This window comes from Podarcis liolepis, assembly GCF_965112155.1.
Source record: "Podarcis liolepis genome assembly, chromosome: 3".
Classification (NCBI taxonomy): domain Eukaryota; kingdom Metazoa; phylum Chordata; class Lepidosauria; order Squamata; family Lacertidae; genus Podarcis; species Podarcis liolepis.
In genome coordinates this window covers 80,710,741-80,725,571 of record NC_139557.1, presented here as the reverse complement: position 1 = coordinate 80,725,571, position 14,831 = coordinate 80,710,741, and the positions used below count along the sequence as shown (strand labels likewise).

Sequence of the window (14,831 nt, the reverse complement as noted above, 5' to 3'; positions counted from 1 at the left end):
GAAAAACCAATTTTGTGTTATTTGTAATATACAGTTAGAGAATCTAATGTTGGATAAAGATGGACACATAAAAATTACAGATTTTGGACTTTGCAAAGAAGGGATCACAGATGCAGCTACTATGAAAACGTTCTGTGGCACCCCAGAGTACTTGGCTCCAGAGGTATGTCAGCATTTTACTTTGTACATTTTAAAAATGAAATATTTAACTTAATTACAACATATTTGTCAATAGTAATTGGTATATTTGAAAACTGGAAAATATTGTTACAAGGGCTAATACTTTTTATAGCCTTTTATCATGAGGATGTTTAAATGTTGTTTAAACATTAGCACAAATATTTATGTGTATCTGTGTATCTGAAGAAGTGTGCATGCACCCGAAAGCTCATACCAATAACAAACTTAGTTGGTCTCTAAGGTGCTACTGGAAGGAATTTTTTTATTTTGTTACAAATATTTACTTTCAAGCTAGTAATTTTTACAGCAGAACTATTAAAATATTTTTCTATAGATCGATTCCTATGTACATTTAATTGTAAGTGAAGCTTTTTCTTAAAAATAAGGAGCATGCTTCTTTAGTATTTTCACGCAGCTATCTAAATATAGGGCATAAAAAGAGAAAGACACAGATTACATGGTTGAAAATAATGGGATGGGAATTTTAGTTCTAAGGAATGACTGGAGGAAGTTCAAGGAACACTGCTAAAGTACCTGTACCTGAAGGCAGCTCTGGCTTAATCTGAGCAATTTAATCTCTAGAAAATATTTTGCTTTGAGATACAGCTCCAGTTAAGTTTTGCCAAGTTTTCATTAATATTTATCTAAGTTAATATCTTCACCAACTTTAAGAGTGGGTTTTATTTCTCAGGGTCAAGAAGGTTTAGAATGCCCTCTTTTCCAGTTAAGAGTGCAGAGACTTTTGCGGAGCAAAGCAACTGCAATCTGCTCTCCAGCAGCCACACATTCCCACTAAACCCTAGTTTGACTTAGCATGAGAAAGACCAGCTCAGTTTGCATCTATCAAAGGATGATGCAACCATTGTAACAGCTTCCTGTGATGATGGAGATACAGTAGAATCATATACCAACTGGCATAGCTATTTTGCCTTCGTGTGGTACTAATAGGGCAATTGTTGTTTCCATTTATATCAGTGAACTGAGCCATGTGCCAGAAAACACCCTAGTCCTATTTAGTGTGATAAGGAAGCTTCTAGGTCTTTCTTTCAGTTGAAGCAGTAGATAACTGGGTCCTTTTGTTGTAATAACGATTGAAATCAAGATCCTAAGTGGTCTAATATTTGGTTGCATTTAGATCTATGTTTAGATAAAGCAGCTGGTTTATTTTGTACATTATCTATGTACTTCACTTCACTTGTTATCATGCTGTATGGGGTCTGTACCTGACACATTAGTGTGTCAGCTGTGATGTGTAGGTGTGTCACTGGAAAGGGATTAGTTTAACCTCCGGTTTGTTAGTAAAACTGAATTACAGTGGTGCCTCGCAAGACGAAATTAATCCATTCCACGAGTATCTTCGTCTAGCGGTTTTTTCGTCTTGTGAAGCAACCCTATTAGCGGATTAGCGCTATTAGCGGTTTAGTGGCTATTAAAGGCTTAGCGGCTTAGCTGCTAAAAGGCTATTAAAGGCTTAGCGGCTTAGAAAAGGGGGGGGAGCGAAAAAAAATCTCAAGACTCGCAAGACATTTTCGTCTTGCGAAGCAAGCCCATAGGGAAATTCGTCCTGCGAAGCACATTGAAAAATGGAAAACCCTTTCGTCTAGCGGGTTTTCCGCCTTGCGAGGCATTCGTCTTGCGGGGCACCACTGTACTGTTTTGTGAAATGATACGTGTCTAAAAAGTGTGTCACCAACATGAAAAGTTGGGAAAGCTCTGATCTCACTTTTATGGCAATTATAGGCTGCAAGTGTGTGAAAGTTGGTTCTCTTGGTAGCTACTGTACAAGTAACAGTAATATGCAAACTCAACAATTTCTAAACAGGAACCTCTTGTAGAAATGTTGCACAACTTCTGCATTGTAACTGTTCTTCCTTTATATGCCCATTCTGCAGGGTGTGATGTGCACCCTGTCTGGAATGTCTGATGCTTCACTGTTACTGAAGCTAAACAGGTGTAGAATTTGTAAGTCCCTCGGATGACAGATCACAGGAAGCCTCATAAAAACACAAAAAGTACTAGGTAGATAGCAAACAAGAGTTCTTGCACAGTTGTCAGTATTAGAATCCAATTAAACCCGTCAATTTAGTTGTTCAGTTCTTTAGTTCTTTAACACCCATCCTTCAAAGAATGGCTCAGAATACAGTATATTTTAATTTTCCTGTTTAATTAGAGAAATGTTTCAATGCTTATGTTCTATGAGAAAAATAGGAAACTATTATTCTGTTCATTTACTTATTTAATTTTAGAAAAAAATCTCTTAAACAATTTACATCTATCATAAGACCTTACCAACAAAATTTTAAAACAATTGCAAATACATTATGAAAATCCATCTGTAAAAGGCAACACAATCAGAAGCTAAACTAATTATTTGAGCTTCCAGCTTTTCTGTTGAGTTAGCAATACCTGTTCAATCCTCCAATTGTAAAACAGTTTAAAAAATCCAATGTAGCTCACATGCAAGACCCAACAAAATTAAGTGCTAAGTACATTTTTGGCAGTTGACTTTTATTATGCCCAGTCCTCAAATGTACGAGTGGATAATCATCTGAATGTTACTTATTTTTCACATGCTTATGTGATCACACAAAAAGTGCATGCTAAAAAGAAGCAGATGGTGACAGATGGGGAAGGTTGAATAAGGTGGCTTTGGAAACCTAGAAAAATGCACTTCTGTAATAGTGTAAAAATAAAAATTTATTTGATTGCCAAGTTACAGATAACAAAACAAGAACTTGGGATGAAACCTTGATCGTATATGACAAAATTATTTTACAATAATCCTTATAAAATGTCTTATTATGATGATTGTATCGTAGTGTATTTTTGTATATTTTATAATGAATAAAAAAAATGACGCACATGTTCTTGGAAGTAAGTCCCATTGAAGTCAGTACTGTAAAACTTACTAGAGTAAACATCTGTGGAATGAGAACAGTAGAGTAATAAAATTTAGTTGCAGAAAAAAGGGGGGTAGTTGTATTGCTTTTTACTGTGCTTAACAGTCAAGATAACTTGTTCCATGCTTCAGTAACAAGCAAGTATCATATTTTCCTAATACAATATTGAAAAAGGTTAAAAGCCCTAATATTTTGTTTTAATTTAAGTAAAGCATTTTTGTAAATACTTGACATACACCTAAGCTTAAGATATATGCATTGTAGCAGCTGGTGGGTGGGACAGAGCCACCCTTCTGACACTGGCATTTCTACAGCTTAACTGGAAAGTGCTGGCGCATCTGCAAACCACTTACCTAGTTCTGCCCTTTCCCGGCACTATCCAGGTAAGCTATAGCAACACCAGTGCCAGGAGGCTAGTGCTGGCTCTCCACATGTGCTTCTACTGAATTTTCACATTACCTCATCTACTTAGCAGTTGGGGGGCTTGACTGGGTCTAGTGTAGCTTCAGCCCTTGCATATGGATGAATTCCAGTGCTCCTTGCTTCCAAAATTATTTTACTGGTGCATGTTTATTACAAAGGAAGTATTTAAGTTCTTCCCACATCCCCACCCAGCCTTCCAACTCATGCCCTATAGCATGGTTAGTTTGCATTGTTCAAAGACAGGCATCTGGAAGAGGATGTGAGGGGAGCCCCCTTGACCTGGTGGCAGCCACACCTGTCTTCTCATAGTGGAAGCAGAGGGTGATGAAAGTGAGGGAGACTCCCTTACTTTACAAGTACTACACCTGGTTTAAAAAGGACGGAGTCATGAAATACGACATGAAATCGTAATAAAAAAGTTTAATAGTGGTTAGGCTACCTACACTATAAAATGGACACACACCCTTTAAAGTAATGATTAGTATAAATTTCAGTACCTTCCTGTTCCTGTTTTAGGTTTTGGAAGACAATGACTATGGCCGTGCAGTGGATTGGTGGGGCCTTGGAGTTGTTATGTATGAAATGATGTGTGGCAGGTTGCCATTCTACAACCAAGATCATGAAAAACTTTTTGAACTAATACTAATGGAGGATATAAAATTTCCCCGAACATTGTCATCCGATGCAAAATCACTACTTTCAGGTCTCCTGATAAAAGATCCAAATAAACGGTAAGTCTGACAGAATGCCAATTATACACAAGTAGGCATTTTCATCCTAAAATACATAAAGGGTTTGTAGCACACATAGCACACATAGATGACTAGTTCTGGGGTCTGCCAGAATCCTCGTGCAAATTCTTTTCTGCACAGCATTCTGTATATGTTGCTTAAAGGGTTGAATGTTGCTGTCTGGTCTTTGACCACAGTAAAGATTGATTGAGGGAAGGGTTGAATGTTTTCAGGTCAAATATTGCCCCTAGAGTAGCAGGCCCTTCTAGGGATTTTTGTGCATTTTGTTCATTCTTCAGGCACTGGTGTCATCCTTGATTTTCTTAAGACAGACCAAGAACAAGGCCTGGCTCCAGACGCCCTCAGGAGATAGGCAGTGGTCCTAGGCAGTGCCTTCCCCCTGGTAGACCACTGCTGTGTGAGAAAACAGTCTAAGGTCAAAGAGGTTCCTCAGAGGGGTCACTCACCAGTTGGGGATTGTCATGAACTTGAAGTTGAGGAAAGGTTACCTCCCATTCCAGCGGACCACAGGAAGTTTCCTTTTTAAAGGCACCTTTTGACTCTGCCTCCAGGAAGAGTTAACCTTTGCTTGTATGCTCTGTTCTCCGCTGACCAGCTTGATGATAACTCGGGATTAAGTGGGTAGTGCAGAAGCAACCTCGAGGGCTGGCTAAAATATGTCTTAGGGCTCATAATCTTCCGAAATCACATTCCTGATTAATGTTCCATAGAGGTGGAGGCTTGGAAAGAACATGCTGTGTCAGAATTATTAATACACATTTAGATTTTCATCCTGTCTTTCAAATACATCTTCCCAGTGGTTTCAGTAAATTACTAAAAATTCCATAACACAAGTATTACTTAGAAATAAACTAAAAGCAGCTCTGCATATATGAATTAAAAGATGTGGAGCTCTTGAGTGGTATGATGAACAAGCTAGTTGCCCTCTACCATCAGTTCAAAATCAAGCCAAAGGTGGACTTGTTTTAGTTTGTTTATAAGATGATCCCCTACCCGTGGCCTAATGTTTACAATGGTAATGTAAGATAGCCTAATTATGCTAAAGGAGAGAAGGTGGAAGGAGCCTGAAAAAGATGTTGATTAATGGCAACGTTATCTTTTAAAGCAAGCAGGGAGATGAGAACCTAAACAGTAATAGAAGCAAAATTATTTTGAGAGGTGAAAGCAGGCATTGAAATTCAACACGGAAGTGTCACATTTGGGATGAATTCCAAGGCATGGTAGGCAATAAAATAAAATAAAATAGAAATGTACATCAGATGTAGATGTACTGTAGGGGATGGGAAAGGTCCTTATCTGCTGTGTTTCAAAATCTGTGCTCAGGTTACTAGAAGTCTTTGTAGTTCAAGAGTCTTGAGGCCTATTTATAGTACACCCCATATGCAAAACTGCTTTTTAATTTTAGAACATCTTAGGTGATGTGATGACTCAAAACAGAACAGGAAATGCAAGTACTTCATGCATCTTGTGTATTACTTGTCTTGTGTGAAATACATATTTGCAATAGAAATTATTTTTTTAAAAAATCTCTCCACATGAGCACTCCCTGCATTCCCAGACCTGCTCAACTGAATTGCAGGTTGTAGCTAGTGTGGGTGGGAACACATGAACTCCAAGCCTTGCTCTTTAGGGTATTAATACTAGATGTGTGCATTCTTAATTTTGAAAGAATGAATCCATTAACCTCCAATATGAATACACATCAAACAGGTAAGTAACATATTTGTCAAATGTTGTGCTGTTCATAGAATGGTTTTAATTTTTGGTGAAACTAAACTTTGTAGGTAAAAAGAGCATCCTGCTTTGCTTTGTTTTTTGCTAATAAGACATATGTAATTTATACTTTCCCAAATAGTCTTGGTGGAGGACCAGATGATGCTAAAGAAATTATGCGACACAGTTTCTTTGCTGGAGTGAACTGGCAAGATGTATATGATAAAAAGGTAGGTTTGTGTAGGATGGCACTGAATGCTTAAGATATTGCACATCTAGATTTTTAAAAAAGGTAAACATTTGGAAAACAGCAATTTTTATAGTTCCATAAACTAGTGAAACCACAGGCCAAAATTCAGCGCTTTTAAGTCCCATTGGTTTCAGTGGGATCTTTGAGTATGTGCATTTCTCTACTACTGAACTTAATATGACTTGGAAATGTCAGAAACCTAGAAGCACCCTATGACAGCTAGAAGGGGATGTGGAATTCTGTTTTCAAGTCACTTCTGTGTGTGCCAATCTACAGCCCAAACTACTAGCTATCCAGAATAGGGACCAGGGGGTGAATTTAGTTTTTTCCACAAAACTACAAATTTGGGATATCTAAGAGGGGCTACACATCTGCATTAATTTGGGTTGGGTATTCTCAGTCAGAAATTGTATGGCTATTAATCCATTCCTAATTATGAAATGTCAGCGTCTTTCTCCCTACCCCAATTAGGTTGAGATCATTCTTGCTAAATATAAATTACCCCATCCCCTAAAAACTTTGTTCTGTCATAAAACTTTATTTTTGAACGTAACAATTATTTTTGCTTGCTTTCTGTTCAAATCATCACAAAAGAACTATTAGGCAGCATCTCTTTGTACAAATGTAATACATTTTTTACTTGTTTCTCTTTTGCAAATGATAACTGTGGTATGTTTTAAATATATGTGTGATGGTCAAAAAGGAAATAGGCTAGGATATTTGTATTACAGAAATATACTTTTTATGCTGTTGTGCTGCATCTTGCCTCATTACGTTTGAAGGGCATGCTAGTGTAATTCATCATGACTTGACAAATTATTTTTATTTCAAAAATGTATTTCTATGAAATTGATTCTAGATTCTTAAAGGGTTTTAAATATTCTTTAGCCTCTCAGGCAAACATCCCTTCTCTAGAACCTTCAATTCATGTTTGAGCCTTGGAGGTTTTTTCTTGTCTTATTCTGCCTTGGCAACCCCCTCTGTTAAGGTGAAAAATTGTGTTTTAGGTCAATCTTTGTATCAGACTGATTTGTTCATGTAACCTTTTCCCCAACCACAAGTGCTGAACTTTTCCAAAAATTAAAGTAGTAAAGTTTATAAAAAATAAATGCAATTAAATACATACTAAATATTGTTTTGACCGATGCCCAAATGAAAGAATAATACAGTGAGTCAAATTTGTACTTTATTTAGTAGATTCCTTTTAAAAAAAAATATTATTATTTTTATATTGTTTAATGCAAGCAAGGGGAACCACTGGCCAAGTCGATCCTGGCCCACCAAGGGTCCAAGTTGGCTTGCAAGGTCATTTCCCTGTCCATCAAGTTGTTAGGAGGACAGGGTTCAGTCCTGCTGGAGTCTGTGCATTAGCGGTAGGGAATGTGCTGGCAAAGCAAACTCCTGCAGCTGGCAAGTTTGAACCCTTTACTCATCAGCAAGTAGTGGAAGGTGCAGTCCTACTGGGGAGTCAGTCCTGTGGGTTCAACTCCATGGGGAATGCCCTGGTGAAGTAGGCCCTTGCAGCCAGCAGGATTGAACCTTCCGCTTGTCCATTAGTGAGTGAGGGGTTCATTCTAGCTCAGTTTGGCTGCACTTGCCTGTTACTCTGCTAGTAACAGGCACACGTAGCCAAAATAGGTGTGGGGATGTTTGAAAGCCCTTTTGCAAAGAGCCCTCACTGCTGGGCTCTTTGCAAAACGTCTCTCAAACAGCACCATGCTGCAGTTTGAAGCCCCAACAGTTGGGGTTAGGTCAGCATCACTGATAGCACCTATTTGTCAGATTTGGTCCTCCACTGGCCAGGAAAGGCTTCCCAACTCTGATTGAATGTAACCACATAGTACGGTGCATTGGTGTAAATTTTTGGCAGAGTAACTCAATCTGCACTAAGAGACTCATGGAACATGTAGCAAGAGCCAGCAGGTGAGGAATTATTCAGAAAACCTCAATGGGTTGGAACCCAAGAACCATGAGTGGAGGGGGACTTCCCCACTTATTTTGCACCACAGCTCCCTGCATCCCCTAAAGGTTGTTTATGAAGGTTGAGGGACTCTTCAGAATGGTGTGGGGTAGAACAAGCGGTGCTGCTTGGGGAGAGAAGATGGGCTAAAACTGGGCAGAGGCAGCTTGTGCAAATGAGGCCAGAGCATTTGATTCTGGACTGACACAGGTTGTGAAGAAATCTTAGTAATCTCCGTTAAAATAATAAAATGTTTGATTTGGTATCATGAATTCTTGAAAATTCACATTTTATTTGTTGTTTGGTTCTGGTTTACACATTATTATCATAGATGTTAAGCTGTTTGCTGAAATTACGTTAGCCTTTTTCTAGGATGTGGCAAATGTATTTAATTTAGGGGTGGGAAAGCTTTCATTCCAAGGGTCACATTCTCTCAGAGACAGCCTTATGGGGGCGCATGCCAGTGGTGTGTGTGGTGGTGGGGCATTGTCAAAATTTGGTGGTGATGGCAGTCTGTAATTTCCATAATCCTCATCCCAGCTCATAAACCTTGTTTCTATTTCAGTTTTAGAGCTTGTAGCTGCTCACATTTAATTAAAAAGTGAGAGTGGTGTTTCCTCCACCTTAGGTACTTGCACATGAGCTATCTGAGCATCTTAAACTATTAAGGTTGTGTTCAGCTAAATTCTACTCAGTCTAGATGTACTGAAATTAATGGACCTAATGCCCTTTTAATTTCAGCAGGTCTACTTGGAACTAATTCAACTAATGTTGAATACAGCCTGTATGCATGACACTGAACTTGATGAACCTTTCTGTGATCTAAGTACAGTGGCACCTCGGTTTACGAACTTAATCCATTCCGGAAGTCCGTTCTTAAACCAAAACCGTTCTTAAACTGAGGCGTGCTTTCCCAAATGAGGCCTCCCACCGCCAGTGCCCTTCCACTGTTAGGATTCTGTTCTTAGACCAAGATAAAGTTCTCAAACCGGAACACTGTTTCCAGTTTTGCGGAGTTTGTAAACTGAATTGTTCTTAAACAGGACTGTTCTTAAACTGAAATACCACTGTACATCATATTTTGGGGTCACATATATAAAATATTATTTTAGTATTTATTATTAAATATAGCACAGATTCAAATAGTAAAGATATATTTAGATTTAAGTTACAGCTGACTATATCCAAAAGGCTTTAGTGGTAATTGCATTATTAGTCCAGTCTGTATGCAACACATTCAAGCTAAGAAAAATTATTAGTCTGGATTGCGTACATCCCCTCCTGTGGTTTCAGTAATGGTGCTGTGGGCACTACTATTTTAAACTGATAGGGTTTTTTGTTTGTTTTGTTTTTTTCTTTGCTTTTGGTTGTTGCCTCATTTTGATTCCATGTAGTTCAGCTCTTTTCTTTTCCTATACCAGAATCTGGGATGAAAGTGGGTGTCGCCTGCTCAATGTGTTAGTATAGAGAAAGCTATGTTTGTTCTCTTTACTGATAGATAAAGAGGACAGGATGGTGTGTCTATCACAAAGCTTCCATGCTTCCATAGTGTCTGTCTGTGATTGGGGTGTGGTTGCAGATGAACCAACTGAAGCTGAATCCATGGGGGGGGGGAGAGAGAACCCAACTCAAATAATTATTGATAGAAAGCTGTTTGATCTAGGAGGCTTGAGGACACAAGTAATTAATGGTGTTTCAGCTTCTTCTGCTCACTTAGGTTGCAGTCTTGTGATGCTTCTGAATCTGTTGCTGCACATAGATTTTCTGGCCATCGCTGTGACATGGCCAGTAATGCTTTCCTTTAACTACATTTGGTGAGTAGGCTAATGACCATTTCCATACTTAGACATGGCAACCATTGTTCATACTTTTCCAGCACACTCTATTCCTGAAGGCAATTTGGAACTTGAAGCGGTGCTAGGTTGGTTGCAGATGCTAGCTTAATGGCTTAACAGACGGGTTACCAGGAGTGCTGAAGAGCCAACCATAGCTTCCTATTCAGTATACTTTAGGGCAGGGTCAGCTGGCATGGCAATGCCATGGAGCTGGCTTCCTGTTAGTGGTGTCGCTGCTGTTGTCCTAGTGCAGGGGCAAGATAATGCCAAGGCCAGGGCAACGGAAGCACCAGATTGGCTCCGTTGTGCACCTGTGCCACCCCAGTCTTGCTACCACCTTGTCCCATCCCACCTCATCTTGGTAAGTGACACTACTGCCACAAGGCCAGCACTGCCCTGTCACACTGACCACTACTGTTTCAGGTTTTAATCCATAAAGCCCAGAAAAGGGCTATTAAGACAGTGTTGTGTCCTTATAGTGTAGTAGATGCAGACAGCAGTTGCTTTAGATCAAGGGTAGGTTTCTCATCCAATTCATTTACTGTAAAATAGTAAGCAAGGATCAAAGGAACCCCTGTTTTCACAGCTCCTCTACCTGTAGCCCCGTACCACATTCCACACCACCCTGAAGTGTCCCTTTGGCCTTAGGAGTGGTCTTTGCACAACGCACTGCACTTGAAATAAAGTCCCATTGTGCAAGCAGAACTTTGCTTGCTCTTCTCTGGATCCTAGCCATGATTATGTTTGCCACATGGCACCCCAAAAGTCCTGAAATCCTGAAAGATTTGCAGTGTTACAGTCTATCTGTTTCAGTATCCGCATGAAAAATTGACACTGACAAGTGTGAGTTGTTGCTGTAGGAACTAAGTCATCTCCAATGCTATTTGTGTAAAATTGTTCTCTACACATAACCTATAGTGGGTGTTTTTTGCACAGTTTTAGAGCACTTCCTAGATTTTCTAGCAACCTTTTTTGAGGTGCAGTTACAGTTCTCATTAGAGAATCTAGAAACAAAGGAAGAGCATCTGTTTATTCATTTTTTTAAAAAAGTTAAACATCAGGCATTGTGTCCTTACCCAACTCGAAACTCTAGCTGTTCATCACTTCCTTAACGTATATTTTTTATTATATTTTTCATGATGCCACTATAGAAGGAATATTGTTAGGAAGGGGTTTCTTACTGCATTTCTCTTATTTTCTTCTGGAGGTGGTGTTGAAGTTCCATGTGCTGGTTCCTCATTTCTTGACAAGAGTTCTTCAGAAGCTGGTAATATTTTTTAGAGGGTTTCCCTCTAAAATTGGGTGATTTGTTTTGACAGTTTCCATAAACTTCTGTTACCAAAGGAATATTTTGTAGGATGTAATGTGTACAGTTATTTTTAACAATAAATAACATTAGACTCAGAGTATAAATATCCCAGGAGTGCAATTGGAAAGTGCTTGTGTCGCTCCCTTACCCTACTGTACACTGGGAGCAAAAGATCTATGAGATGGAACCAGCAGCACAGACAACCAAGGTACTTCAGGAGGGGGGCAGAGGATAATAAGTTATGCCAGGAGTTTGTGAGGAAGGAGAAACATTGTGATAGCTGGAATGGTGGAAATGGAAGTAAAATTTTGTGATCTACGAACAGTCTTGGTCACTCTTTAGACATTATTTTAAAAGTGCTTAATGTAAGAGCCCAATCCCATATGTAGTCAGAAATAAGTCTCAATTTGTTTCTTGAGACTTGCATTCACATAACTTTTAATAGGTTTTGCAGCATTAAATTAAGTTGGGGTTTTTATATTTTCTGCTAGTAAAATACTATGGCATATTTTGAGGGTCAAAAATACCATTTAGATTTATGCAAGGAATGCTTTTATATCTTAGTTTTGAAACTAACAGGAGTCTATAGGTTTTTTTAAATTTTGGTATTTGCTGCTTTTTCCCTCAGGATTATTTCACTGAGATTACATTTTCATTTATTAAATTTGTATTAGGCCTTTCAACCCAAGAGCCCCCATAACAACATATTAATAATACACAAGAACAATAAAACCTACAGTATAAAATAGGCCTCGGAGTGAAACAACCTACCAAGAAATCAGAAATCTAGACAGTCCCACAGCAGTCTATCTTTTACATCAGCCATATCTATAAACTTGGGGAAATAAATGCATCTTAATCTAATGCACAACAGTGTAGGGATTGATCTTGATGCAGAGAGGGTTTGAGAAGGTTGTGTTCCACATTGTCACTTAACGAGTTATGGATGCTCACGGAACTGTGAGCAGGGCCTCTCCCACAAATCTTAATGGGATGGCAGGTAAGAAGGGAAGCAGTCCTTCTGATACTTGTGTCGTAGGCCATATAGAGCTTTAGAGACACAGCATCTTAAATTTGGCCCTGTAGCAAACAGGCAGCCAGTGCCAATCCTTAATTATAGCTGTTATATGAATCCACTTTATGGCACTGGTCAGTAACTTGGCCGCCACATTCTGCAGTAGATCCAACTTCTAGATCATCTTCAAGGGCAGTTCCCTGTAGAGGGCATTGGTTACCAGAGCATGTAGTATCTTGGCAGAGCAGAAGTTGTAGCTAGTAAACCAGCTGCCTGGGCCTAAGGCAGGCATCCCCAAACTCGGCCCTCCAGCTGTTTTGGGACTACAACTCCCACCACCCCTAGCTAACAGGACCAGTGGTCAGGGATGATGGGAATTGTCATCCCAAAACAACTGGAGGGCCGAGTGTGGGGACGCCTGGCCTAAGGAGACAATGATGACTATAAGAGCAGTTCCAAGCTACAAACTTTCTCCTTTAGGGGAAATGCAACTCTATCCAGAACAGGCAGTCTTCTCAATAATGAATATTGCTGATAATGTTAACATGCTTATACTTTTGTCTGACGGTTGCTTTATGCTGGTAGAGAACACTTCTGTTTGTGTAAGTGGGGCTGTCAATTTTTACCGATCTCCCTTACCTGCCGTAGCCCCTTGCCAAACTGCTTCTGAGGGTTGGGGGAACCTTCTAGAACAGTGTGGGGTATGGCATGGAGGGCTCAGTAAAAACAGAACTCTGAGACCTGACTCAAGCTCTGTGGTATCTGCTTGTGCCTTTTGTGTTGTTTTCTTCATGACACACAAACGTGCAACTTATTAAGCAGTGAAGCTAGTAAAGTCTCAACTAAAACATGTCAGTTCACTGGGTAGGGAGGGAGGGCAACAATGGCCATATCTGTGGATTGTTTCACCTCCAGTGTCATATGGGATGTTAGGAATGAACTATGTTGACTAGTAGGGCTTAAACTTGACTAAAGGTCTAGATTTCAATGTGCATAATATGCAAGAGGAATTAGAAAGGAACTGTTGTATAACTGCAGCAATAGAGTGGGAGAGCTTTTGCACTACTTTTCCTCTGAGTATGCTTGAAAGCGAACTTAATCCAAGTTCAAATGAAAGGAAGTGACCAAGCCACAGTGGCTTTGATGAGACTGTGGCCTGGATTTGCTTGGTGGTCCTGATGCGGCAGGCATGTTGGCAGCTCCACATATAGCGCCCTTGTGCAGGCGCAATCAGCATTGCACTATCCCTGCTACGTTAGAAGTCTACAGGTGGATCTGCACAACTCTCCTAGGCAAGCGTCTGAGCGTCTGAATCAAATAAGATTTGAGTTAAACGTGAACAATTGTAGCAACATCTTTAGTAGGACTATGGCTTGGACCGAAGATTAATAAGCCATGGCTTGCTGTCAAATATTGGATGGATTTTTTCATGTTCTGAGTACCCTTTGCAATCAACACAGTGGATCAGTTCCATTGTAACATTTATGATCCAGTGTATATTGTGGGCTTGCTGGAGCACTCCCTCTTCTCTTTCCCTTGCAAGGTTTTCCTGGTTTAAGTGATCTTTAACAAACCAAAGTTTGAAGAACAGAATCCTGGTTTACAAACCTATTTTATGGAGACTGCTTAATGATGTAGACATCGTGGAAATCTGATTTACCAAACCAGGAAGTCTCATGAAAGTGGGACAGTAGTTAAGGCAGGAATGGTGTGTTGGAATAGAAATGTTTTGCTTGACTCAATGGATGTGTGCCTGACATATTGTGGCACTCATGCCTATGAACTGATTTTCATTTTAGCTGTTTGGGATGCAGAATGCAATACTTTTTCAATAATAGTTCTGTTTAACTATGTTTATGTTCTTACACTTCTAGTGTTGCTCCATTATATTTTTCGCCTATGTACCCTGGAAATATGAACAACAGTCATACCTTAGAAGTCGAACGGAATAATAATAATAATAACAACAAAAAATTAACAATAACAATAGTAATAATTTATTTATACCCTGCCCATTTGACTGGGTTTCCCCAGCCACTCTGGGCGGCTTCCAACAAAAAATTAAAATACAGTAGTCTGTCAAACATTAAAAGCTTCCCTAAACAGGGCTGCCTTCAGATGTCTTCTAAAAGTCTGGTAGTTGTTGTTCTCTTTGACATCTGGAGGGAGGGCGTTCCGCAGGGCAGATGCCATTACCAAGAAGGCCCTCTGCCTGGTTCCATGTAACTTGGCTTCTCACTGTTGAGGGAACCACCAGAAAGCCCTCGGTGCTGGACGTCTGGGCAGAACGATGGGGATGGAGATGCTCCTTTAGGTATACTGGACCGAGGCCGTTTAGGGCTTTAAAGGTCAGCACCAACACTTTGAATTGTGTCTGGAAACATACTGGGAGCCAATGTAGGTCTTTCAAAACCTGTGTTATGTGGTCTTGGCAACTGCTCCCAGTCACCAGTCTAGCTGCTGCATTCTGGATTAGTTGTAGTTTCCGGGTCAC

The 14,831-nt window shown here is 39.7% G+C and overlaps 1 protein-coding gene across 5 annotated transcripts in view; it reads left to right on the top strand.

Moving 5' to 3' along the window:
* AKT3 (AKT serine/threonine kinase 3) overlaps window positions 1-14,831 on the top strand; it is a 102,918-nt gene that overhangs the window by 80,885 nt on the left and 7,202 nt on the right. For 2 of the 5 annotated variants that reach the window (XM_083496907.1, XM_083496908.1), the window contains 4 exons: window positions 35-163; window positions 4,020-4,234; window positions 6,111-6,198; window positions 11,221-11,280. In XM_083496907.1, the coding sequence (XP_083353033.1) occupies window positions 35-163; window positions 4,020-4,234; window positions 6,111-6,198; window positions 11,221-11,280 (492 nt within the window). Of the gene's footprint in view, window positions 1-34; window positions 164-4,019; window positions 4,235-6,110; window positions 6,199-9,877; window positions 9,993-11,220; window positions 11,281-14,831 lie in introns of all 5 variants that reach the window. The other 3 variants (XR_014524492.1, XR_014524493.1, XM_083496909.1) reach the window with 3 other exon arrangements.